Below are 26,616 nucleotides of genomic sequence, written 5' to 3' on the forward strand. Positions count from 1 at the left end.
ACGTTACGATGGAGATAATTTATATGCAAGAGTAAAATCACTTACGTGGCCGGTTGTTCGCTGTCGCTGTTGATAAAATCTTCCAACTGCGAGAAGTCCAGGGCCTCGTTGTCTATGCCTCCGACAAAATCGCCCCGACCTGAGTGAAAATAAGAAGAATCCAAGCTTCAGTCGGTCCTGCTTTGCCTTTGATTGCTAACTGATAACGATCTCGGGAGATCGCGATAACGTCGACTAAATATATCTCCGCGTAAAACTTCTTGCTGTGATGTAAAACAGCGGAGCCTAACTGTTAATCGAATTATACTCTCTTTTCGTGAAAAGACTAATGAGAAAATACACTAATGAGAAAATAGAAATAAAGTGGAATTTTAAGTCAGGGACACGTTACAATTACACTCGTGAATTTTGGAGTATTCCAAAGAAGTTTTTAACTTTTGAGGATACGTTAGAAGAAATTAATATTCGTTGGTAATTGCAGCTTTAATGTACCGAGTGTACCAAAAATTCAATAACCATAAATACATAAAAATATGTGAAACTTGGATATTGTATTTTTCAAAATGAAAATTCTAACGTAAAAATTACTTCTAAATTCGTATTACACATATGCAAATTATATTTGAATTTGCAAATAAAGACGTCCCATAAACATGGCGAATTTCCCTGGTTTCGCTCGATAGGGAATCGCGAAAAAATGGCGTAAGCGCGCATCCTCGTCTACACTGTCCGAGTTATTTCTTGCAACGAGCTGGCTCAGGAATGAGGATGCAAGTAATTCAGGTATTCCGTGAGAGAGATATCCGTGTGGGAGTAGCGAGGCGTTGCAGGTGAGAACAACCGACGCAGAGGCATGAATATATTTCACCTCGAGGTCTTCGTAAAGGTCTTTCGGCCGAACACGCGTAAGGGATTGATTTCGAAATCGTGTACGACTATGCACACACAATTCAGCCACGTCTCCTTGAGGTTCCCTGTACTCTTACTCTGCTAACCTTTTTCCTCTTCCACTTTTTACCTTACTTTTGTCTTCCACGTCGAAACCAGCCGAACAGACGTACGCTCTTTTACGTAAACCGCTGGATTTTTGGCGATTTTAAGGAAGACACTTGTTCCAGTGGAGTCTGAATGTTTTTCGGTGCGATTTGGTTAAGTTTTTTTTTATTCCTAATTCCTTGGAAAGATGGTAACGTTATGTTCTTTTATTGTCTCGGCTGGAAGAATTCGTGGAATTTGTCGAAGATCTTTGCTTTTTAATTGTCTCGAAAGATAATTGGGCTTATTAAAATATGAATTCTAATCTTGTTTGAACTTTCCGAGAAACTGGTAACGTCATGTCCTTTTATAGTCTTGATTAGAAGAATTCTTTGCACGAGGAGTAAGCAGAATTTGGAGGATTGAATTAACGAGGAGTGACGAATAAGAGGATAGAAAAAGATGTAACGTTAACGATAAACATTTCTGCGTTAAAAAGAATTCTTTTCAGAGGCGAATATCCGTCGAATTTCTAAACTGACAGGTTTGAAAGATCACCGAGAAAAATTGATCTCTCGAGACATTTTCGTACGTGATTGTAGCGTCGGTATTAATTTCAACGTTTTTATCCGCCGAGTGTACTCGTAACAGGAAATGTTGAAGTAGATTCGAAAGGAAACCTGTGTCTGAGAAGTCACTCGAAGGTCATGTTGTTATAGGTCGTTGAATTCTCTTGGATATTGGTAGCAATAGTTGGTCTTGAAGAGAAAGATAAATTCGAAAGAAATGTAGATGACCCTGAAATCTGATCTCACGTCTTGTTAATTGCTTCCTCGAGTTCCTTTCAATGTACTCGAATTATTTTTCAATCAAGTCTCAAATTTCTAGTTTTTTTTTTATCAACGAAGCTATTTGAAAAATATGAGAAATATCTTCGTCGTTGTAACTTGAAGAGAAAGATCTGTGATAAAATTCTAAGATCGCACTGTATTGGCTAAAAATTATTTTTCCATTAATATTCAAACTTCTGTTTCTTTTTTACCAACGGAGTTAATTAAAAAATATTAGAAATATGAGACACTCTTCGAGAGAACTCTTTGATATTCTCTGAGAATTATTTTTTCAATTAATATTGAAATTTCTATTATTTTTTTTCTCCAACGAAGTGAATTAAAAAATGTCAGAAGTATCAGACACTCTCGAAGAGAAAAGAGAAAGATCTGGGATCGCGCGTTACTCCTCTTTCTCAAGAACCACCGGTGTAGCGTACCCAAAAATGTGTTGCAAGCATAATTCAGTACTTTAATGGCGGTGAGTTCGGTAATGCACCGTAATGGTCGTAAGAAGCGTAAGAGAAAGTGCGGATTCATTGAGTGGAGCGAATTTCACGGGCAATTGGAGCTCGAAGACGATGCAGACGAACGAAGAAAATGTCAACGTACACGAACCTCTTCATTGTCGTGGCTCAGACGAATTCCTTTCGTTTCCTTCGATCGTTCGACTTACGAGACGAAATTCGATCGTCGAAGTGTATCGGGAGAAATCACGATTTCCACTGGGAAACTCTGTAGTTGTTCGCCGCAAATCGTATTTTACAACGAACGAACGATTGAAATTGAATCAGACACGAGTGTGACGATGGCGAATGTTTAACGTTGGAACTGAAGTAGATGCGAAGCTGAAATTGAATCGTATGTAGATGACGAGGATGTAAGTTTAAGAAGAATGTGACATAACGTTGTTACAGCAGATGGGTATGAGGAAGTGTTTTTATGATCCTTGAAACGTGTTCTCGAGTGAAAAGAATTGGCGATCTGAAAATTAGATCTCTGACAGACAGATGAATTTTAGAATCAATTGAAAATTTCTTGTCAAATTACAGTAAATTTGTCCAATTTGTAAAATATGATTTTTAATCCATTTCTCGGTTAACTTTATTTTTTCGTACAAAATGGATCTACGCTCGCGGAAGTAAATTAATAAAATGGCTGATCGGATAGTAATTTGCGATCACGTAGCACAATTTTAGCGTTGGACTGCGGTGGAATATTAAATAAGCGTTTCACAAAATTCCACCGAACGAACTATAGCTTTCTTCACGTATCATATCCGGCATTTTTTTTTTTTTTTTTGCCAAGCTCGAAGCACCGAAAGAATCAGGCCATGTTTCTCGACAGCGAGCGTAAACTCGCGCGCGTCGAAGAATACAATGTGATCATGCAGCCTGGCCACACTTAAGCGTTTAAGACTTGATGTCAAGTGTCATAACTCGTCGCTTCCGGTCGGCCATTCAAGCAGCCGGGCAAGTGTAAGGGCGCCTTTAAGACTTGGGCTTGAAAATACGCATCGTACGAGCCTACTCGGCCCATCAATGAACGCTGCCGCGTTCGCAACAACAAACATATCAACCAATAAGCAAACACGACATAGTTTTCTTCTCGTCGAGATGCATCCTTGCTCCAATTAAACGAAATTACAGTCGCGAAAGAGGACTTTTGCCACTTCCAAAATTAAACGAACTCTGCATGTGCATAATCAGAATATTGCATAATTTTAGATTTAGTATGGGAAAAACAGTCGTAATTTTATTTATTAATACTGTGAAAGCAAAAGGGGTGTAAAGAAAAATTCCCGAATTCAGTAAGCTAAGCGTAAGATAACGTATATTACGTAATCTCTACACGTGACTATTGCATAATGGTAAACAATGCAAAGGGGACTCGAGAATAGATGTTTGGTTTTTAAAATCGCAGGGTAATTTGAAACATTATTTTCCCCGAGTCGTGAGAGGGAAGTAGACTTGAAGGCGTCGATAATTTATTATTCAAATATTCCTCACCATCAAAAATATCATTTTTTCAGTATGAGTGCAAAATTTGAAAATTTGTGGACCAGAGTATCGTAAGGATATTGAACGCTTGAGATTTAAGCTTTTAATATCGATGTACAAGTAGAATTTAGGGCAAGGTCTAACGATTAAAAACGAAAGTATGCCCAAGAAGGAGATTAGGGTTGTCTCAGTGGAAGAAAATGATCTTACGATCCTCGGATCGTAAATATCGGCGATAAAGAAGGTCGTAGAAATACACATTTCGCATTCTTGGAATCGGCGGTAAGACGCGAGTGAAGCTAATCACTTGGAAACTTTTGAACAGCACAAGCGTACGTCTTAATTAACCGAACATAATTACCCTCCTCTTCGCAGCGCACAAAGTAACGAGGGTCCGAAGCTGCGTTTCGCGATATGTATAAATATGAAGGCAGAACAAGGACACGCATTGAGGCAGGCATTAAAACGAGTTTACGTTTTCATGCGAACCTGTTTTCAGGTAGTCGCATAACAGTTTTCTGTGCAGTCTCTTCCTCGAAGCGAGTTTCGAAAGCATCTGGAAACGGACGCGAGGAATTCGATTGAAGAAAAAGCTGCAATCGCCGAGGAATCCTCATCAACATACTCTATAAACTGGTATCACAGGCAACGCGTGTTCCCTATGCAGATACTCATTTAACACCGGTGCATTATGACGAAACGATCCTTCATTTTACATACGGATTATCCTTCTCCAGTCGCTCGAACAACGTCACCCATTACAATTGAATCGACGGGAGAGAGAGAAAAATTGAACGGCGAGGGAATTGGAGTGAGGCGAGAGGCAAATTGGGAGATCGACGTTGTTTTGTAATATGGAAAATCTCTGCGAGTGCAGGCATTTTTCTCGTTTCTCTCGTTTTCGTTCTTTTCTCCGCTTGTTCCCTCTTTCTTGGCTGTGTGGTGTTCCATAGGAAAATCACAGGTGATGCTCGATCGAAGGTGAAAGAAGACGACACGCGCGAGGACGGGCGGGGACACGTGAGGAAAATCGTCAAGTGAATTCTTTCCATGAAAACGATGCCGCTCCGAAAGTACTTACACGCCTGTCGTTTTGCATGATCGCGCAGCGTTACACATTTTACGGGAATTTATTATCCCAGAATGACTGGTGGAATTTTAAACGGGCAACTGTTCTTGGACGTTCCACGACCACTGGTTCACGCTGTAACGTTTGGAGAATTTTTTTTTTGCCGAGTTTTTCGTGTCGATTTTGAAGTAAATAGGTGGATATAGGTAAGCATTTGGAAACATGCGTGGAAAAATAATGAACGTGGTAGGATCGAGGAAGTTGTGTGAAAATTCGTAAAAAGATGGAAGGAAGCGAATGACTTTCTTTCTAACGCAAATGGAGAATCGTGGATTTGTTGCCAAGAAACGTTCGCCATTTTGAAATGGTCAGCCAAAGGATCGCGGAGGGCATATATACGCCAAGAGCAATATAATATGCGCGACAGAAATCCGAGGGGTGAATTACACCGGTGGTTGGGCCGTTGCCAACCAATCCCTCCTCGAACTATCGACCAAACACCGCCCCTGTGCGGCAAGATGGACTTGAATCTGAATATTATTACGACAGTCTTAGCGTATGTACTAGGTAGGTATAGATAAACAACCATAATTTCCGTCGCATAAATAGAAGGACGTGGAAAACGAATTTTTTATTTGTAATATAGGGTAAGTTTTGGACAATTTTTCCCGAAAATCCTACCGATATTATTCATTGCGTGAAAATAAAATTGGTAGATATATTTAAAATTTCACGCCGATTCGAAAATAGTGATCGGTTAAAAATTGAAGTAGTGACTTTTGGCCATTCCTCCCGGGATTTCCAATATTAGATGTTTTCTCTCTCCTTAATTTGTAAATAATTTTTTGGCGGTGAAAGTATTTTTGCATCGCATCGTACGAGCCTGCTTTAAGTCGCTCTGATGAATTTATAATGGAAATTGAATATCTCTATCCAATCACATCACAATGACACGTGAAAGCGATATTTCACTTCTGACTAAACTGCATAATTTTCTTTCCAGTTGTTTTAAATAAAGATATTCTGCCTCAATTTAACTCGAATATCCCACAAAATGTCTCTCTGAAAATCGTCACATTCCGCTGCCGCGCCTATTGCAAGTAAAAAAAAAAAAAAAGCTCAATGAGAAAGTAAAATAAATGGAATTCAATCTGCAGAGACGAGTTATTTTTAGAATCATCACAAAGTCCAAGGAAAGTCGTTTGGGAACGTTTTTCCGATTGAGCAAAGCGGGAAGGGAGAAGGAGGAGACAAATGGGATGCGAAAGTGAGAAAGAAGGCAAGGAGAAGCACGGGCAATTTCATTGTCCGCGGAAAAATCGTCGTGGCAGGATGAATAACTTTCTAAGATAAAAAACAGAAGATTGTCTTTTTCCACGGTGCTGGAGCGGCCGCGTGCACACCGCTCGAGCCGGCCACGCGGAGTTTCACCGAGTTTCTGCCTTTTGCGTAATAATTACATTGTTATTAGGAACAAAGCAACAGGAAGTCGTTAGGCGACTCGACGAAACGGCCGTGATTGTACGTTAAATCGACCGACTTTTAACGAAACCGGGCAACGAAAAAAAAATCGCGAAATTATCAACGATCGTGTCCTCCCCTCGCCGATGTTGTTCCCAATATTGCTTTTTCTTTCCGAAAGGAAGAGAGGGAAAAATGGTTAGGTGGAAGTACTAGGAATCGACTAGAGGAGAATCGAAGTTTGTGAAAACGAGACGAAAGTTTGTTTGCTTATCGTTCTGACCATCGAAACTCCGACGGAATCACGTCCGAATTAGAGCTTGTTTCACGTGCACAGCCTGTAATTAGCGTCGAATAACGTGTGTTACGTTGTGTGTTACGTGTTTACGTAAGTTCGTGCTGGAACTAGTTCGAATTGGCGTTTCGATGGACCGAACGATCGCAACCTTGACTGAACGATTTCGAATCGGATCTTTTCCAATCGATTTCGTTGGGATGCTTCGGGGATGGTCTCTGGGTCAAGGATTTTCTCGCCAAAATTCGGACTGGTCGAAGAAGACCGTCGTTTATTTGACATCTGTTAAATGATTTAGCTGCAATAGCGTGAACAATAGTAAATGATAGGTATATAGAGTAATCTCTGAAATTTTGAGGCTGGAGAAGATTTGAATTGCTTGCTTATTTTGGATCTTATCGATCTGTCGGTGAGTTTGGAAAAGAGGTTGTAAATTGAAGGATTCGAAGGGTGAAAAATTGATAGAAATTTTGCAAAAAAGATAGGATGGTGTTCTGTTAAAACGTTAGGATAAAACCGGTAAAATCGTGCTCTCGCGACGTAATCGAAGCGTGGCAACACGTGTACACGTGGGATTCGCGGATGTAACAAAGAACGTCACGTGTGTGTGCACGGCGAGGTAATAGTCCGCACGTGTTCGTTTCGTGTACGGTGCAGGATTTGTCGCGAAAATTTATCGTCCTTCAGTCGAACGTCGCCTCTCGAGCGATATGTCACTCCATTCGTGGTTGTTGCACGATAACAAACGCCCTAACCACTGTGTTTCGCAACTGTAACATGGGAAGACGTAAAAACGTTCGTACCGGATTATCTTTCTTAATTTTTACAATGGCAATCAACGTCTCCAAAATCCTGAATGAAATTAATATGAGATACCATTGGTAAATATTTGTCCATACAGGTATTACTGACTCTTTAATTCATGGATGTGATCGATTTTTCGAAGGAATTGTATTTTTTTCAACGAGGGTTGCGAAACTAGCTAAATCTTCGACTTCTTTGGCCGAATTCTTCTTTCGAATTTGACCATCGATAGAATCTCACTTGAAGCAAACAAATATCGTCGTTTGATTGATTCTTTTAGCGATGCATCAACTACGTTCAGGTGAAAAATCATTATTGCCATTTCTGAGAATCATTAGCATTCTAAATCTATAAATTGCATTGTAATAAATGTACTTCAAACACTGTGCTTTACGTAAGTGTGATTTTACCTTCATGTTGTAGGGATTAACCCTAACAATAATAGTAACAATGACAATCTTGTGAAAAAACTTAATTTTTCAAGGGAACAAGGGTTGTCGTTGAATCGATCATATTCATCACGGTTTTCCTTATAAACGATCGATTTTTTCCCGTTGATTCTCGTTTCGACAGATTTTGACGTAAGATTAATGGCAGTTTCATATCTTGCTTCTGTTTGGAATTACGTAAAGTAGGAAGTGTCGTGTGTGAATGGCTCTATTGGCCGATAACCTGTACAGCGGAGAGCGGAATGGAAAAATGAGGATTTTAATTGTGGCACGTCGGCCGTGTAAAAGTGTGCACACTTTTGTTCGGTTCGGTTGATCGAGCCCGAAACGATGCAAGACGACTTCTCGTGCATAGGACACGACTACGCCGACTTTCTCCGACAAAGCAAATAGAAATGCGCTGGAAATGGCCAGTTGGAGCCGTGTCGCCTCTATGAAAATTAGCTCACTTTCGTTCGAGCTCGTAAAAAAAGTTCGCCTGTTGCCAGCAGAACTGACAATCATACTAATGGTCTGCGGCAAAAGTCGATGGAATTCGAGGTAAAATGCACGTCCTTCGGGAAAAAAGACCGCTACGTTTTCGAAGCATATTTTCAGATATCTCGAACGTTCCCTAAAACAAATATTGCGGAATGTTGTAAAAATTCCCTTTAAAAAATATGACACACATTATTCGGTATACTTTTTTAACTAAAATTTCGCAATATTTCAACTACATATTCTCCAATAAAATATGGTTAAAAGTTCCACACCTATGTCTATTCCCACAAGTTTGAAACGAACGCAATGGCAGAATGAACCACGCAAACGATTACGCGGAAATATCAAAATGGAAGCGATCACCTGTCGCTGGAACTAATTTTCCACGGGATCGCTTTTCAACCAGCTGACCCGTGAGACCTCGCCTATGATACCTCGACTATGCTACCCGGGAGAACCGGAAGAACGCTTAAACGGAGGAAGTTAATCGAGGCGGATCGACGATTTCACCCCTTAATCGGTCGAGGGTGAGCGCAGCTGCCGAATTCGCCGCGTTACCACCTAAACGATCGGTGAACGCAACTTTTTTCACGGTAATTACAGGGTCACGGGGGGATGAACTCGCCACCGACAGGTGTGGAACCCCTCGAGGGCACGCAATCCACGCGATTTCCACCGATAAACGCGGTACACGCGCTTCTCTGTAGGTGTCGAAAGAACGTCGCGTGGCGATTCAAAGGGGAATTCACCGAGACATCGATGAATCTAAGCCCGGCGACTCGAGAATAAACAAATGTGTTCCGTTCGATTTTACTAAATTCTTTCATTTTCTGTATTCTCGGAATTTGGAACTTGAGAATTTCCTGAGAAATGAGAATTTCTTTCGAAACTTTAACGTTGCGGTATGGAATCCTTCAGTTTTCTTCGAAACTTCAACCTTGTGATATGAAATCCCTCCATTGAATTATAATAATTAAACTGAATGATCACTCTTTCACTGTAAAAGTGTACGAAATAAATCCCAATTTTTAGATTTACCTTTTTGCGTTCCTTTGTTTTATACAAATAAAAAGTTTCTTAAACATGAAACAGAGAGTTGATTTAACTTAAATTAAACGACAGAAATTAATTCTCCGCTCCTAGAATGAAACTTTGCATGAAATTACGGTAACTCGTGAAGATAAGATTCCTCTCGTGTCTCGATGAAACAAGATTTCGACTGCTCTAACGAACGCTTAGACGTTTTTATTCACAGTTTTTCCCCCCTAAATGGAATATGATTTAAGACAAAAACACACGTAAATTGAAATCATTTCATTAAACAGTGTGCACGCTTTTCTAAAAAAAAACTTAAAAGCCTCTCGTAATCGAGGTTAGAAGACGTAAACTAATGACTTCGAAGCAAAAACACGTAGCTTTGATGAAAAGATTCCACGTTCCTGTCATTATCGGTGCAACTCGTTGGAAGAAGAAAGAAAAAACGACCGTTGCATGTTATAATTCATTTTCAACAACTTCGAACAACCCGGAAGTTTCCACGAAAAGAGATAGCGCGCGGATCTATGGATCGTCGTTACGATAATAATAAAAATCGTTTCATTAATAGTCGGAGAGAGTGGCACATTTCTCTATTGTTCGAGAGAACTTTTACCATTACGCCGTTTTAGACGATACCTACCACCATTACGCACCAACACTGTCTCGCTATAATACAAATAATGGCTTCAATTTTCCAATTAATAGCTTATTCTAACCCAACGGGGGACTGTATTTATCGAGACGATTTTAATTATACCTCGGTTCTCTTCCATTTCTTTCGCCGACAACAAAGACGAGACACAAAAGCAAAACCGTTTCGACACAAATATTTACCACTTTCGTTCGTTGTCGAGAGAAAATCAAAAAGTGTCACACGAGGCACACATACACACGGTGCAATTACATAACGCGATACGTGCAGCAAACAATGCGACGATCTCGCGAAATCGCGATTCGACGGGAAGTGCTAATATTCAGCGTCGTAAAACTCACCTGACTGACTATTTAAAAACAAAACAGAGGAATGAAAACGATCACGTTTACAATATCGCGCCGATACGAGAGAATGGAAGGAAAATCTCTTTATATCTTTTCTCCTCTGGATCAGCTATCTTTGATATTTAGTAACCGGTCGTGCCGCAACGTGTTCCCGTTTCCACCGAATTTTTCCCAAATTTAAGTTACCGGTTTCGCGATATACCAGTCTACCCCGTTTATCCGCTTACTCATACAGCCGAACATTTCTTTTTTTCCCCCCTCGATTTTCTCCCAATAAGAACATTACCTGCGACAGCCAATAGTCGACGCGTGGCGGCTTGATTCATTCCGGAATCCTCATGGTGGTCGGTTTGATGGTGGTTCCGTGTGTTGTGAACAGGATCTGCAGTCTGATGCTGCAGGGTCCATGGAAATTCCATGACGAAACGATTGTTTCCTCGAAGGAATGTCTCGTGACAACGATCACAATCACACACACTCTCTCTCTCTCTCTCTCGCTCGCTCTCTCTCTCTTTCTCTTTCTATCACTACATTGCAATTAGTCTTGGTGAATTAATTCTTCGTTGAAACGTAAATGGAACCACTTGGATCTTTCCATGTTAACCGAAATGAAACGTGTCCTTATTGGAAAGTATGCGAAATATACTTTTATCAATTTCCTCTTCTGCGAACGTTTTCCTAATAATCTTCGTGACTACGAGATTGCTGTATTATTCGATACATCGCGTGTGTCGAATTGCGAATTGGATCGTTTGGATATTTTTATCGCGAGAAGTTTGAAGGTTTTAGAAGTAAGTACACTGAGATCGATGTTGTCGAGTTTGGAGAAAAAATTTTTTAGGCGACACAGGTTTCTGATCGTGTTGGATCACTGGATCGATGACGATTCTCGATAACGATCGACGAGGACTGATCGAGAATGGACAACGCGAATCGAACATGGACGACGATGGTTCGCGGCCCTTGTTTTCTCGTGGGGAAACGAAACGGCATTATCGTGGGCAGTATCGACGAGGGTCGCTCGTGCCACCACCATGTTCTAAGGATAGTGGGGGTTTCCCCGGTTGCTTCGAGGGCGGTGCTTACCACGAGCCTTCGAGACGAGAGGGGTTGCTCCATGCAACCCCTTTTTGTCCCTGTGAAAATGCCCCAGAATCTTTTTTGCCCCCGTACGCTCTCCTGTCTCGTTTAATTGATTACCTTCGGTTATTGTTGGTGGTGAGTCTGACTGCTTAGGTAAATAGTGCGTTCTTCCGTTCGATCGTACGATTAAGGTACTTGGGTCTTTGGGACTTTTGAGTCTTTGGATCTTTGGATCTTTCGGTCTTTGGATCTTCGGGTTTTTGAGTTTTTGGATCTTGAGGCCTTTAAATCTTTGAGTCTTTGAGTTTTTGGATCCTTAGGCCTTTGGATCTTTGGGTCTTTTTTTTTTACCCACTTGAGTCTCTGGATCTGTAGGTCAGTTTTGGAAAAAAAGAAGAAGGCGATGGGTCGAAAATGACCCAAGAACAGTACTAGGGTTAAGAGGATACACCACCACCTCCATAGATCATTCATCGCCATATCTTAATCATTCAATAAACAACAAAGAATGTTAGAATAAATATCTAATATTTTTTTTTCCACCATTGTGACGAACATCCGGTATAAAAGTGTCTTTTTAAAAGCTAGCTTCGTAAAAGATTAAAAATACTTCACGATAAAGAAAACGCAATAATCGTAAATGAACTATAAATAATCGAAGAAGGAAGATTTACACGAGTGTCCGGGAAATTATCGTAAATTTCCCTCCACATTGAAAAAAACAAAAAAAAAAAAAAACAGCTGTACATTAAAAATCAATAAGCTTTCGAAAACATCGAATAAATTAACGGCATCAACGACGAACAATTTGCATCGAATTATTTTGCAACGAAACCAACTCGTTTACGATCGTATCGTTTCCAACTGATTTCTTTATTGCGTCGTTCTTCTGCCATATTTGTGATCGTAACAGAATTTGCACCCTTCGATTATGTAGAATTTTTAAATGCAACGATTTTTTTCGACGAAGGAAAAATCTTGAAAAAATTAGGATGATAAATTCTGGGTAAATTCAGATGAAATTCGAGGGAACAGAAGATTCAAACGAATAAGCGGAAAGAGAAACTAGGAGAAGGTATCGCAAGAGGCTAATGGAGCAGCACGAATTGCAGCTATAAACTCTAACCCTGTTTTTATCATTTGAAAATATTTCACAGCGATTATAGTTACTTGTAAGCTGTACCTATTTCCAGCAATTGAACACCACGATTTCATCAACCATCGGTAAAAGTTAAAACGCACTTCACTCACTATCGACAACAATTGTTCATTCCGATTCGTCACACTTTGAAATACCAAAGTTCATATTCATACACGTGCTTCTGTTATTATGACACTGTTCCTCTATTAAGTGCATAATATTCAAACGTGTTCCTCCTACAAAACAGGCAGATCCTTTATTTTGCGTAATCTTTGTCAGACAATTTTCGACCTTTAATCGTTTTTCTAAATTTCTAGAATAGAATTCTTTTTATTTGAGATAAAGTAAAAGCAAGTGACTTAACCCTTTTTTCACTCTGAGCATTTTTTGACGCAATCGATCAGAAACTTTAGCATTCTTTTGCAGTGAAACTTTGGAAAAGCAAAAGTTTGGTTAAAAAAAAAAAAAAATATAAATTTTTGTGAATTTATTTATTTTTATTTCTTTGGTCAATTTGCTGTATTTTAGTATAAATAGAAGTTGAATCAGGCGAGGCACGTGAGCTAAGAAAAGAAAAAAACGTATGAAGTCAATTGCTTAATTATCAACGATATTTTCCAGTTATAAAGTATAAATCACAGTGTGATAGAGTCGTCGATCAAATGAATTTTCATAGACTTCAAATGCTGAGGATAATGCTGGTTTGATTTTTATGGGCACCCTGTGTATTCTCTGGCGTTACAGACGTTTTCGTTCGCGTTTCGTTATTGGGGAACAAGCTTCCTTGATAGGACTGAATTTCGAAACGGGACGAGCGACATCGATTACCAATTACGGCCGCTAATGGCCAGCATTTAGAGTTATCCGCAGTGCACGAACGGGAACAACTTGACGACACGAAATCCACAAATAAATTCGAAGCACCCCGCTCTGTTTCATTAATTCGAAAAGCCACGAATCCGATCGCAGTGGTGACGTGTCGTTTAGTCATATTAATGTAGACGAATCGAAGCAAAAATCATTGTGACTGTTAGAAGACAGAAATATTCCAAATAGAAATTATACAAATTTTGCAAATTCACATTTCTTTGGGATTCAGATTTCTTTGGGACTCAAAATTTTTAAATTCACATTTCTTTGGGATTCAGATCTCTTTGGGACTCAAAATTTTTAAATTCACATTTCTTTGGGACTCAAAGTTTTAAAATTCACATTTCTTTGGGACTCGAAATTTTTGGGACTCAGATCTCTTTGAGACTCGTAATGTTTGAGATTCAGATCTCTTTGGGACTCGTAATTTTTGGGATTCAGATCTCTTTGGGACTAAAAATTTTTAAATTCACATTTCTTTGGGATTCAGATCTCTTTGGGACTCAAAATTTTTAAATTCACATTTCTTTGGGATTCAGATCTCTTTGAGACTCGTAATGTTTGAGATTCAGATCTCTTTGGGACTCGTAATTTTTGGCATTCAGATCTCTTTGGGACTCAGATCTCTTTGGGACTCGTAATTTTTGGGATTCAGATCTCTTTGGGATTCGGAATTTTTGGGATTCAGATCTCTTTGGGACACAAAATTTTTAGAATTCGCAATTTTTAAAACTGTTCTCTTTCCAGAATTTTCTTTTCATAAAAATTTCACTTTCTTCTATGGTTAATCTTCTGTTTTCAGAAATTCTAATTTCGATTAGTCAGTTTCTCTTTCGTTAAAATTATTCATGGAAATAACGAAGGGAACAGAGAGATGATTGTTTTAGGAAAAGAAGTGAAACAAGGTTTTTTGCGATCGATCGTTAAAAATCCAATCGAATTTCGTCAACAATTTTTGACGCGATTTCGCCGCCCCGAGATGCCGATCCATTTGTGGTTTCCGGTTGCTGTAACATCGAGAAAAACGGAAGAACAGGATTTAGGTGCGACGAAATCCGTAAAATATATCGTTTTTTCCATCTCCAGGGTACAGATTGATGACAACGTTTTGTTAACAACCATTTAAAACCCGACAAACTGTCCTCTACCGTGGAAATTAAAGGATAACAACTAAAATCACACTGTCAAATGAAACTCACTTAAAAACTCTTCCTTTCTACTTTATAATCTATTTCAACGCTTGCTCAAGCATGATCTTTTCGTGTAGATTGGCAAAATGTTACTATTTTCACTCTTTCTGTTAATAAGGAATAGGAAGAAACATAATAATTATACCACAATTGGTTTTCTACCTTCAGAATTGCATAATATTAGCAAACTGTATTGCAAATGCAATATTTGTACTCCTTTCTAAAATATTTTTGGTCCAAAGCAATATTTTTAAATTCTACAATATAAATATACATAAAAAATATGTAAAAAAAGAAGAAAAATTCGTAGGAAGTATCTGTAATGGTTTCTGAGGAGAAAAGTAATAAACTTGGCAAACTTAACATTAATAAGATAAATCTTTCTGACCCCCTGAAAATCACCACTTTAAGTTTGAAAAAAAGTATACTATAATAAATGTAACAACTGCTGAAAAGGTAACTGCAAATTAAACAACAAGCAACCATGTGTAACTTGGTTTAACCCTTTGAGTGCTCACTAAAATGTGGTAAAAAAGTGAAAACTTTTTTCACGACTTGAATTATTATACTTGCGAATAATCTGGAAATATGGTTTTGTGTTTACTTATCTAATTTTTAATCATTTCAACAAACTAACGCATTCATTTCCTGATCCTTGCAATCTCATATCCTATCTGAATCACTTACAAAGTAAATTTCAAATATTCTCACTCAAAGGGTTAATTATAATAACTTTATATTATAATTAAAGTATACTTATAGAAAATCCCCAGTGCATAATTAACCTTAAAAATGGCAATAATAATAAGAATTTGAGAGAGCAAAAAAGCATGTGACGAAGAAGAAACGACCACAGTGACGTGTCAAGGGAAATAAAGGTGTCTGAATAGGTAAATTGTGAAATTCTTTTGGTAACCACCTGCTGTTGATGAAGTCGCGTGCGTTGTAGCCACGGGTGCGTGTAATCGCACGCATTAAGTGGCTGCGTGTGTTCCGTCAACCCCTCTGTTTCTATCACCGTTACACGCAACACCACCCATCGAAAACGATCGCCGATCATTCCCAGGCCGGTGAGCAAATTCTTTCCTACACAGAACGCGCAGACGGCTCGATAATATGTAAATGTTTGCTCCCGGTTAAATGGCGCGGCCATTCGCGACCCCTAATTACGCAATCCATCGTTGGTTTTCCGTGTGCAGCGTGTATGCACGCACACGTTGGCCAGATTCCTTCCCTTCTTCTGGTTCTTTATGATCTAATCCAGGAAGTGTTGCTCGATTGAAAAGTTGAATTAGTAGGTTTGCAATGATTTTTCTATCATTTTTAAATTTTCTTTTGGGAATTATTATTCGTTGCATTAGTATTATTTTTTTTTTGTCACAGAGGATTTTTCGCTCTGGTTTGACTTAATGTGAACGAGCTTTGCCAGATTCGTATCATTGTTGTTATTACTGTTCTTATTATTATTTTACTAAAGAATTGTAGGGAACCGAGGACGGAAAAATATTGAGGGGGCCCCAACGGGAGGGAATCGAACCCGGGACCTTCGGCTTAGCAAGCCAAGGCTTTGCGCGCTACGCCAACCACTCCCTCGCTATTGTCCCGTGCTGGTTTCGTATTTTTTGGGTATGGAGACCCCGATACTACACTCAGCCATTCTGAACTGACATTCGCCCTCGAATGTCCTCACTGCAACACAACTCAACAACTTTCGGGTACACTCCCCCACACAGTGGCACACAGCCGAAACAACGCATTTTTGGGAGACGTGCAACCCTCGACATGTTTTCATCGCACACCTCCTGACTTCGTGTAGCCGTAGATGCCTCCATCCCGGACGAACCCCCATATGTAGGAACCTAGGGAAAAATATCGAGGGACCCAACGGGAATCGAACCCGGGACACCTTCGGCTTTGAGCGCTACGCCAACCACTCCCTCGCTATTGTCCCGTGCTGGTTTCGTATTTTCTGGGTATGGAGGCCCCGATACTACAGTATCATACTCTATTAAAGAATCGCCGTTTTTATTGTTCTTATTATTTTAATATTATTGCTATCTTGCACCGTCGTTATATCGTTTACTAGCGTTACTGATAACTTCCCTTTTCCCATATTGACATTACCATTATCGATTCTATTCACTACAATCGCACAAAGAATCTCGACTCCGCAAAGTCTAGCAGGCTGAATCGAGTAATCCAGATGACAGGTTAGCGTTCACGTTAATTCGCTGGCGCAAAAACCGACGGATGTTTTAATCATCAAACCTGCTTCATTCCTTCGGAACGTCCTGTGTTTTTTCTCCTTTTTTTCCCCTCTCTCCTTTTTCCTTTCCAACGTCGCCGGTTCACTCTGAATCGAGACACACAGAGAGCAGGGAGTAGGCTTACTAATCCGTGTTCACGTGCTTGCGTATTATGATAATAAACAGTGAGTAACCGTTGACCAACCTTGCATTACACATGCGGCACTGCGACCGCTATGCGAGAAAAAAAAAGCAGAAAAAGTGTTGTGCAACCGGACGAAAGATGTTTCGAGCCAATTAGGTGAAATTTGAAGTGAAAAAGTGCAAGAACTATTAGCGATCTATTTGTAGCCACTCTTATCGAGGATTATGCTAATCTTCGTCGATACTACCTAGATTTGATTAAAAGAAATGATTTAAAAGGAGAGCAAAGTGTTCTTGCTTGAAATGCAGCGAAAATTCGATGATTTTTAACACTATTTCTATTTTCTTTTTTTGCAACGAAATTACTAGGAGTTTTAAATTGTAAATTTTTTCAACAGTTATCTCATCTTTGGAGAAGATTCGGAAATTTTTATGCGAAAGAAATCGGTGTTGATAAAAATTGCACAGGAGCATGTTCTACGGTCGCTTATAAAACGAAAACGGAGAGGATGAATTGGCGTTTTTCGGGCAATATTTACCTGTCCATCGACTACAATTGCCTTACGTGATTCTAATTACGAAAGTATGGTTTTGGCAGCACGACAAACCTGACATAATCTGAATTTTCCAGGAATTGAACGTTGACGTGCATTTTTCTTCCCCACTTCAACTTTGGTTTCCGCGAAAAGTTTCATAATTGATCCCTCTCAATGATCCGCATAAAAAATACACAAATCGTCGTACCTGTGTTATCGAGCATTTCTAACAAAGCTGCAACCGCAACGTTACCAACGCTGTTTCACGAATTTCAAGGCACAAACGGCGCAACGTCGATATCGGTGCAATTTGCATGCAGCTGTTTTCGGTTTTCCCAAGTTTCACTTTGGTGATCTCATTGTTTGAGCTTTTATCGGCTCCTTATCAGGATTAGGAGAACAATCCTCCACGTTGGTTTCACGCGTTGTTTCGTTCCACTCGGCGAAACCGAGTTTTATTACCGTTGTATTATCGCCGATTGTAAAGCAACGCGCGCGTTATCGTCCGCGAATTGGAGTATCGAAGGTCTGATTTCAAGGGAGACTGTCAAGGCGCGGGCAAAGTTGGAAGGAAACTCGTGAAATTTGTCACACTTTCTGATTGAAATTCTGCTCGCTGAATTGTGTCGTAAAAAATTTTCGACCAAGTTGAAGGTTGTATTAAAAACAGAGATAAGAATGTTATAAGATAATGACACGTTGCGAGGAGAAAGTTTTATGTAATTCACTCGGTCGTGAAAAAAAGCATGCAGAATGTTGACAAATTTTAATTTTTTTACGTAATTACCTTTTACACTTGTATATCTATTCCGACGTTTTTCAAGTTTGTTTTTCCTTAGAAAGAAAACCTTTTGACAGCTCTTGAAAATCTTCTTCCGTAGCAGTTTATTATTTGAAAGAAATGTCTCGCCTCGAAAGATTCTTTTTCAGATTTTAGAACAGAAAGGAATCGCAGAGAATTATTGAACAGCGATTTGAATTGCGCGCGCTTTGTGCACCTTGCAATTGCCGCGCAAAAGCAGATCTCTTCTTTCCACTTCTATTCTACGTAATAATCTTGAAATTAAATTACCATCGATATAATGCTACTTTCCATTTCCACGTTTCCTTCGTTACATTCACAAAATCACAGTGTTGAAGTTTCTTGAAAATTCTTCTCTTGACAATGCACTCTCTATCATAAGTCACCGATTGATAACTTACGTCCGATGACTCACGATGTCAACTAATTTAAAATTCACCGTGTGTGAATGGTGAAAAAAATGGGGGAAGAGGGGAAATCACAAGTGAACGAATGTAACATTGAGGTTTATCGATGAGACGAACGGTTAATGAAAAATTGCACTCTGGCTGGTCTCTGCAACGCTCCGAGAGCTTGCAAGCCGTGACCTTAACTAACTGGAATTAGTGTGGCAACGAGAAAATTATCACGGTCGTTAAGCAATCATCCTACACGATCGTTGGAGCTAATACGAAAGCCGCGTACGCGAAAATTAAATTCTCAAATGAAATGCACTCATTCTAAGTGATACGTTGTCATCCGTGCATCACTTGTGATATTTTCTCGCGATACTTACTTGCACGATTGATCTCGTATGAAAATTTCGTATATTATCGTCGTGAATTTTTCTTTCCATTTGTCAAGTAGTTTCTTTACGGATGTAGGCGCTCTTTCTTCTTTTTTTTTTTTTTTTTAATAAAGCATTATTCGCCAGACAACGGCTGGCGTGTGGACATGCCAACGATGGAACATGCGATCAGAGATTTTTCTTCTTTTTTGTTACGAGACAAGCATGAATTCCCCCGAGGTACAACGATAACCGTGTTATCGTGCTCGAACGTTTGACGTCCACGTGCACGTGTCTATCATCGTTTCGTGTCTAAAACGAACTCTGCGATCGACGGTTGCAGCTGAGGAAAAACGACTCGAAAAGGCCTCTCCTCTTTGTTCCATGCGACAAGTGTGGATTATCGGGAAATGTGTGTTTCGCAAGTTACTTTGTGTGTTTAGATAAATTTGACGTTGCCAGATTGAAAGGTTCTTTTTGGGAAAAATTCAAAAATTCTGAGATCATTTTTCTTATCTATTTTCAGTTGTTATGAGATTTTTTAGATGAAGAGACGTAATAGGTGTGAAAGAAGGGAACTCGAAGCTCATATCCAAATAGATAACAAATTTTGCAAAAATTTCTTTGTCTCTTGTTTCATTGAGTGAAGAAGACAATATCGAGTAGACGCCAAATTTTGCAAAAAATCTCTCTTTTTCTCTTTCGTTTCCTCGAGTGAAGAAACTAATATCGAATGGACACCAAAATTCACAAAGAAATCCCTCTTTTTTTCTTTTATTTCCTTGAGTGAAGAAGCTAATATCGAATAGACACCAAATTTCACAAAGAAGTCCCTCTTTTTTTCTTTTATTTCCTTGAGTGAAGAAGCTAATATCGAATAGACACCAAATTTTACAAAGAAATCTCTCCTTTTTTCTTTTATTCCCTTGAGTGAAGAAGCTAATATCGAATAGACACCAAATTTCACAAAGAAGTCCCTCTTTTTTTCTTCTATTTCCTTGAGTGAAGAAGCTAATATCGAATAGACACCAAATTTCACAAAGAAATCCCTCTTTTTTTTCTTTTATTTCCTAGAGTGAAAACGTTAACATCGAACAGACGCCGATATTTTTTACACTTTCATACTCGGTAAAGCTTGAACCGTGTTAGTGCCGATTTGTTGATAAGATCGCGAAATATTTGATATACAATTGGAAGAGGGTAAGGTCAGTTTCCTGTTGATCAAGAGGTGTGAATTTCACAGAAGGATAGAACACGCAGCTCAAACAACTTGGCGCAGAGATAATGGTAAAAATACACTGATTATAATACACGCTGTCGCTAAAGCGTCCTACTTAGCGAGCAAACCTCTGAATTAATACAAAGGAATACTAAAGGTATGTTTAAAAATCATATTTAACCTAACCTATAGAAACGAAACAGTGTCAACTAATACAAATTTATTTATTTATTTATTTCCTCTAGCACAGGTCTATTTCTACATAAACTAACATACTTAGAGTGCAGATAGAATATAGGTACATACGTAGTTGGAAAGAAACTTGAATTAAATGGAAAATTAAGTTAATATTATTTGAAACGGCGTACGTTGTTTTATTGCCACGATCTTATCGCGTTTTAAATAGAATCGTCTTGCTGCCGCGTTCGATAAAAACGACGTTGAAAGTAACAATTGTACGGTTATAATGGAATAATGAACGAATCAATTAGAACCTCGACGCGAGTATATTTCTAATAAACGCACAATAATGCCATTCTCACATTTCAGTTCAATAATTAGATTCTTCACGTTTACCTTTCATACACTTCCACCGCGTACTAGATAGAGATTCATTCCTCCTATCCGCGGTGCAATCAAGCCGCGTCGAGGTGAATAATATGAAATTGTGAAGGAAAAAAAGAAAGAAGTTTCATCGCTGTAATATATATTCTCGTTAACGTTTCAAACGGACAAACGCTGAATGAAGGTTCTACGTTTAATTTTGTATTATCGCGAAAACGAAACGGTGAAACTGTTACTTTACATTAGCAAGGTGAAGTTTGCCTGACTTTATCTGTGAATCGTTGTGACTTGAAAGTATCAGTTAAGCCGTTTTAGTTGCAGGAGAAGATTAATATGTGCAAGTTATTAAGCTGAAATAGATTTACGATTTGAAGTTTTCCAGGGAATTTCGTACTTTACGTAAAATAATGCATTTCCGAGAATAATATACCGTTTAAAGAATTATTAGAACTATACGAGGTTTGATGGAAGGTTTGAGATTACGTTGGTTTAATAAAAGATTTCATTAAATTTGCTAAATTTAACAAATTTATTGTTATTAACACGTTCCGTGCCGCGTGGGTCGCACTCTGGTCTTTTCGTTCAGTCCATCTGATATTTCGGCCTTTTCCTTCCGCTAACTTAAACTATGCAACTACGGTGATAATTTGTTAAAACAAAAATTTTTCCTTTGCTCTCTAGCATATCTTGAACGTTACCTTTTTCTCGATAACAATGATTTTTGCAATCTTGTAAATATTGGAAGACATATAGGGCGAAAAGCAAAACTGTTAGTCTCGACATACGATCCACGCGGCGTGAACGGAAAGTCACCGAAAATCGGTCTGGCACGGAACGTGTTAATACTGATAAATTTCATCCCAATTTAGAGTAAATTTTCAGACAGATTTGAATAACGAGAAATTTTCAATACTTTGTGGTTAAAGGATTTAAGGCGCCACAATGTCGGCGAAGGCAAAAAGAAAAAAGCGTTTCATCGTCGATGAGAACAAAGTCGAGCACGATGAATTATCATTCTCATTGTTTGTTAACGTTATTGCGATTATCGAGCGCATCTGCATCGGACGAGCGCCATAATTCTCGAAGAAACTGCTCTATTCACATTCCCCCTCGCCTTGTATCGATTCGCGGAAAACTTTGAGAAGTCGTAAAGACACGCAGGCATACCTGGTGTCTAGAAAATTCGCCGCAGTCTTTTCTTTTGCAACGAACAAAGTTTTCCCGGCTTTTTCAACGCGGAGACCAAGAGGAGTCTGTTTCGTGTCGAAATGGTTGCGACATTCGTGAACAAAGTTGACATTACGAAGCCATTGGATGAATTATTCTGCGCCGTTTTTCTTCGGTTCAGATGAACGGAGTTCGAAGTTGCAAAAGTAAATTCGTTTCTTTGGAATTTTTGATGAATTTCTAGTAAGCGATTTCCAAGAGGTTTTAGAGAATCCTGGAGAACTTGTAATTGCAAGAATTTTTTGAAGATACTTTGAAATTTGTCAAATTTGACCTTTAAATTTTAAAGAGCCTTTTAAACTTTTTAAAACTTGCTCAAGAATTTCTCGAGAGATTTCACCATCTTCCAAGATCTTCTTGGAGCCTCTTCCAAAGAAGACTCCCGAAAAGATGGGTGAAACAAGTCGAACAAAGAGCTCGAAGAGAACAAGAGTTAATTATAAAATTCTACACGATCTCACGAACCAGTTATTAGGGTAGCAATTTACGAATCAAAAGTTCACTCGTCTTCCAGCACTTTCGAATTTCACGAAGAGCTAACCAGAAAGTTTCTATTCTCCGTTTTCAAAGGATACACATCTCCGTGCCAATTCCGAACAATAAAAAGCCGCGAGACAATTTATAAATTAATCAAATCAATTTCAACGCTCTTTCTATTTATACCTTTACAACACAATCACTTTCAACTTTTACACCGCACCACGAGCTAAATATAACAAACCTATAAAACGAAGTTGCGAAAACCGACCGACGAAGAGTCGTAAAAAGCTGATCGGCATAGTTCTATTTCTACTGTATTCGTGCTTAGCCGCGTTATCGATGAGAAGATCGGCTCGATCTACAGCTTGGAGGAAGAGAAAAAAGGAAAGTGGACGAACGAACGTCGAATTGGAAGTGACAGAGAATTTGTGCAAGCACACTTTGGTAAATCGTCGTTTATCCGTGATCGAGAGTCGGCCGCGCGACGATGATCGGTTCGAGTCTCCGTAATTGGACGTTTAACAGGCCGAATTATTTAACGTGTATCGACGATTGTGCAGATTGTACGTGAACCACACCTGAGCACACCTTTCACCGAGCACGCCGCCACGTACGTAATTGAATGAAGTCGCACACACGCACAACAATACGCGATAGTATACGCTTACTATGCTCTTGTATGCATTCTCGTCCAGTAAGAATGCTTGCTCGGTTTGCTATACTTTGAACGGAACGTTTCTTGAATTGGCAGGTTTTTGCTGGCAGAGTTGGATTACGTTGAGGGAAATCATTTGTGAGGTGATTTTAGGTTATGTGCAGCGATAGTTTAGGTGTTACGAGGAATTTTTTTTAACTGTGCTGGTGAATTCACTTCTTTTGTGACTGTTATTTTCTCTTTAATTTGTTGCTTAGGTGGTGTCGAAAGGGTTAGGGAAGTTTGAGCTGGTGTAGATTAGTGAAATTTATTTTGACATCTTTTGGGATTAGTTTTTCGAGTTCTTAAGTAATGTATTACAGTTTTGAGCGCGATTACAATGAAAATTAAAAATTAAAATAGGTGTAAATTACTTGCGAATTGAGGGAGTTTGGGCTGTTCTAGATGACTAAAATTTATTTTGTTATTTTTTAGGATCATTTCTTTGAGCTAATCAAATTCCAGAGTTCTCATGCGATATATTATAGTTTCAAGTGCTCTTATTCTTTAGTACTTTCGTTGGATTATTTCCTCGAGATTTTTAAATACTCGTATAGAAGAATTTTCAGTGGATAAAATAAGACGTTTCACACTCGCCAATGTAATTCTCGTAATACATAAATTTATTGTTACTCTAAGTGTACCAGGTATGTACATTATAGCAAGTTACGGACGAGAATATGTACGCACGATCGAGCTCACGATCGTAGATCCGTGAATTGTCAGCTAATAACGGTAATATCGTTGGCGTGTGCAACGAGGATACGCCGGAGAAGCGAGCAACACAAGCGCGGGAAGAATTTTTTCTGAAATACAGCGCTCTAATCTCGGCCGATTTGCATACTGGAACGAACAGAAGCAGGAGTCACGGCGTGACTGTTTGCTCGGGTTTTATCACTGGTCGAAATAGCAACGGTGATTCGTAAAATGGCCGTGATTCGTGAGTTTTCACGTGGAGAACAGAAGCGACATGCTCGGGAAATTAACGGAGCAATTCCACCTTTCAATATGATACAGTACTTTCACTTGTTTCCGTATTTCAACGATCGTGTACAGGTACATAATGCAGCCTGAGTCATTTCGAGAATGCGTTTTTCCTTGAATTTTAATGTGGGAACGAACAGTGTTTTTAAACGATCGATTTTTACGGAAGTCGGACTCGTTGGTTGGTGCATCGAGTTGGAGAAATCGAGCAAGTTGGTTGAGTGAATGATTTATCCTTCCGCAGGATTTGTATAAATTGGTCGAAATTATTTGCATTTGTGGTATCGTGGTAGCGTGTGAAGAATTTTCTAAAGAAATTTCTAATTTTTTATGTGACACTGTACACGTAATATTTTTATAGGATATTTGGAAAAACGTTGAAAAAGAAATATACGCGATTAAATAAAATAGGTATGTGAATTTTGATAGCACAGGGATTTAATAGATAAAATTGCCAAATATCTGAAATATCCGAATAATTTAATTTTTCTTTTCCTCTACTATCTAAATTATTCATCGTCTTCTCTTTGCATCGACTATTTCCTTTTCTCAACTACAAATATTTCGTCTACCCTCCGTCTACGTTATTTTCCATAAAAATTGGTCCTTACCCGGTGAAAACAAATAAAATAAATAAATCGAGTAAATAGAGATAAATGATAATTGGTAAAATGAGGAACAATAAAGGAACAGCAATTTTCCTTCCTCGAAGAAATCACCCGGACCCCGTTCCCCAGGATGTTCACGTGTGCCCGTGCGCTTACCCTAAACGCCTGATCTGATTCACGCATCATTCATCCGTGACGTACCTGTCTACAGGCATAAACGTAACCGGCCGGCCAATAAATATGGTAATAGGTTTAATGTGGGCGTGCATACGTAATATAATATGTGTATACCTGGCGTACAAAAGCAAGGTAGGTGCGTTGACGCGCGTGTCTGTCCATAGAGTACTTACAGCCTCGTTTCTATCGTGACACAGTTATTCGTCTTTTAAAGAATCCGGTGTTATGTAAAAATCCGTTCACGTAACCTGAACGCTCGTGAAAATCGTCCACGTTCGATACAACGATCGTAACGGAGTATCTTTTCGAATATCGATACTGTCGCTGATAAGGATCGATCGTTGTGAAACTTGCAATTACAATAAATCGTATACTGCATGGGAATAGACGATAATAATGATTACTGTTGTTGTTGTTATTTTAAGGTTCTATTAGTGTACAGGGAGAATAGAATTTTTGTAATATACAGGGTGAATCGTTTGATATGAACTCCTTGAATTGTTGGAATATAGAAAGTTCTTTTGTATCGCATATTTTTAATCGAAGTTAAATTTTAAGAAGAAGGAAATTAAGTTACACTTGTCGTAGTTCTTTTCGTAAGCTGTTTTTACAATCTCGACGACGCAAAGGTTTGTATCTTCAAATGGGAATTGTCAAGACTGGTTTAATTGGCGTGGGTGGTACATATTTGGAATACTGAGCGGAGGAAAATGAGTTTAACGATTTGGACAAATTAATTGATTGGAATAGGTATGCATGTGGCAAGAGGTTGAGCTGGAATTCCGAAATAATAAGCTCATCGATGAGTGTGTAAAGTGTGTTTCCCGGAAATTATGACGTAGAATTGCTCGAGTGTCTAAAAGTATGTCTATAGAGAATCTTTCGAAGTTTAGAACATTAACTAAACATGGAAAAATTCTTATCTGAAACTTAAGAGGCTATTTCGTCCATATTCGTGTTCTCCAAAATGGCCGACGCATATCTCCTCCAAAAATTAACCAAACCTCTAAATCATTGAAAATAAATTTAATAAAACCTGAATCTCCTAAAAACCTCGACATATTTTCCATCGAACAAAAGGAATCCTCCGCCTGCTAATTAAGCAAAACCACACAACAGCCTTCGTTACCGATCCCATCAACATTCGATTCGCGGTAGGAAAATCCAATTTACATGAAAACCTCGCGAAACGTTCAGGGACCGCGTGAAACGTTGCGCTCTCGCGTGTAAGTCTCGAAACAGGAAGATTCGACACGTATACGTGCAGCACACACGTGTGCGCGCGCGTGCATGTGTTCGTAAGCGTATAAATCAATGTACGTATGGCAGAGAGTAGGGGCCAAATAAGAAGGTACCATCGAGCAACGAGGAGGAAAAGGCAAGGTAGTGGGGAGAGTTTAGCGTGACCTAAGCAGAAGACACGGCATCGAGACATCAAGAGGGAACAGGCGAGGCCATGTTTCTTCCGTAATGGATACGTTCCAC

General features: G+C 39.0%; 1 protein-coding gene across 4 annotated transcripts in view; it reads right to left on the reverse strand.

Annotated features, from left to right (window-relative positions):
* The window catches only part of LOC108570244 (myelin regulatory factor-like protein), a 61,175-nt gene that overhangs the window by 10,212 nt on the left and 24,347 nt on the right, over positions 1-26,616 (reverse strand). For all 4 annotated transcript variants that reach the window (XM_017932064.1, XM_017932065.1, XM_017932063.1 and 1 more), the window contains exon 2: positions 46-139. In XM_017932064.1, the coding sequence (XP_017787553.1) occupies positions 46-139 (94 nt within the window). The remainder of the gene's footprint in view (positions 1-45; positions 140-26,616) is intronic.

This window comes from Habropoda laboriosa, unplaced genomic scaffold (assembly GCF_001263275.1).
Source record: "Habropoda laboriosa isolate 0110345459 unplaced genomic scaffold, ASM126327v1 scaffold81, whole genome shotgun sequence".
NCBI lineage: Eukaryota > Metazoa > Arthropoda > Insecta > Hymenoptera > Apidae > Habropoda > Habropoda laboriosa.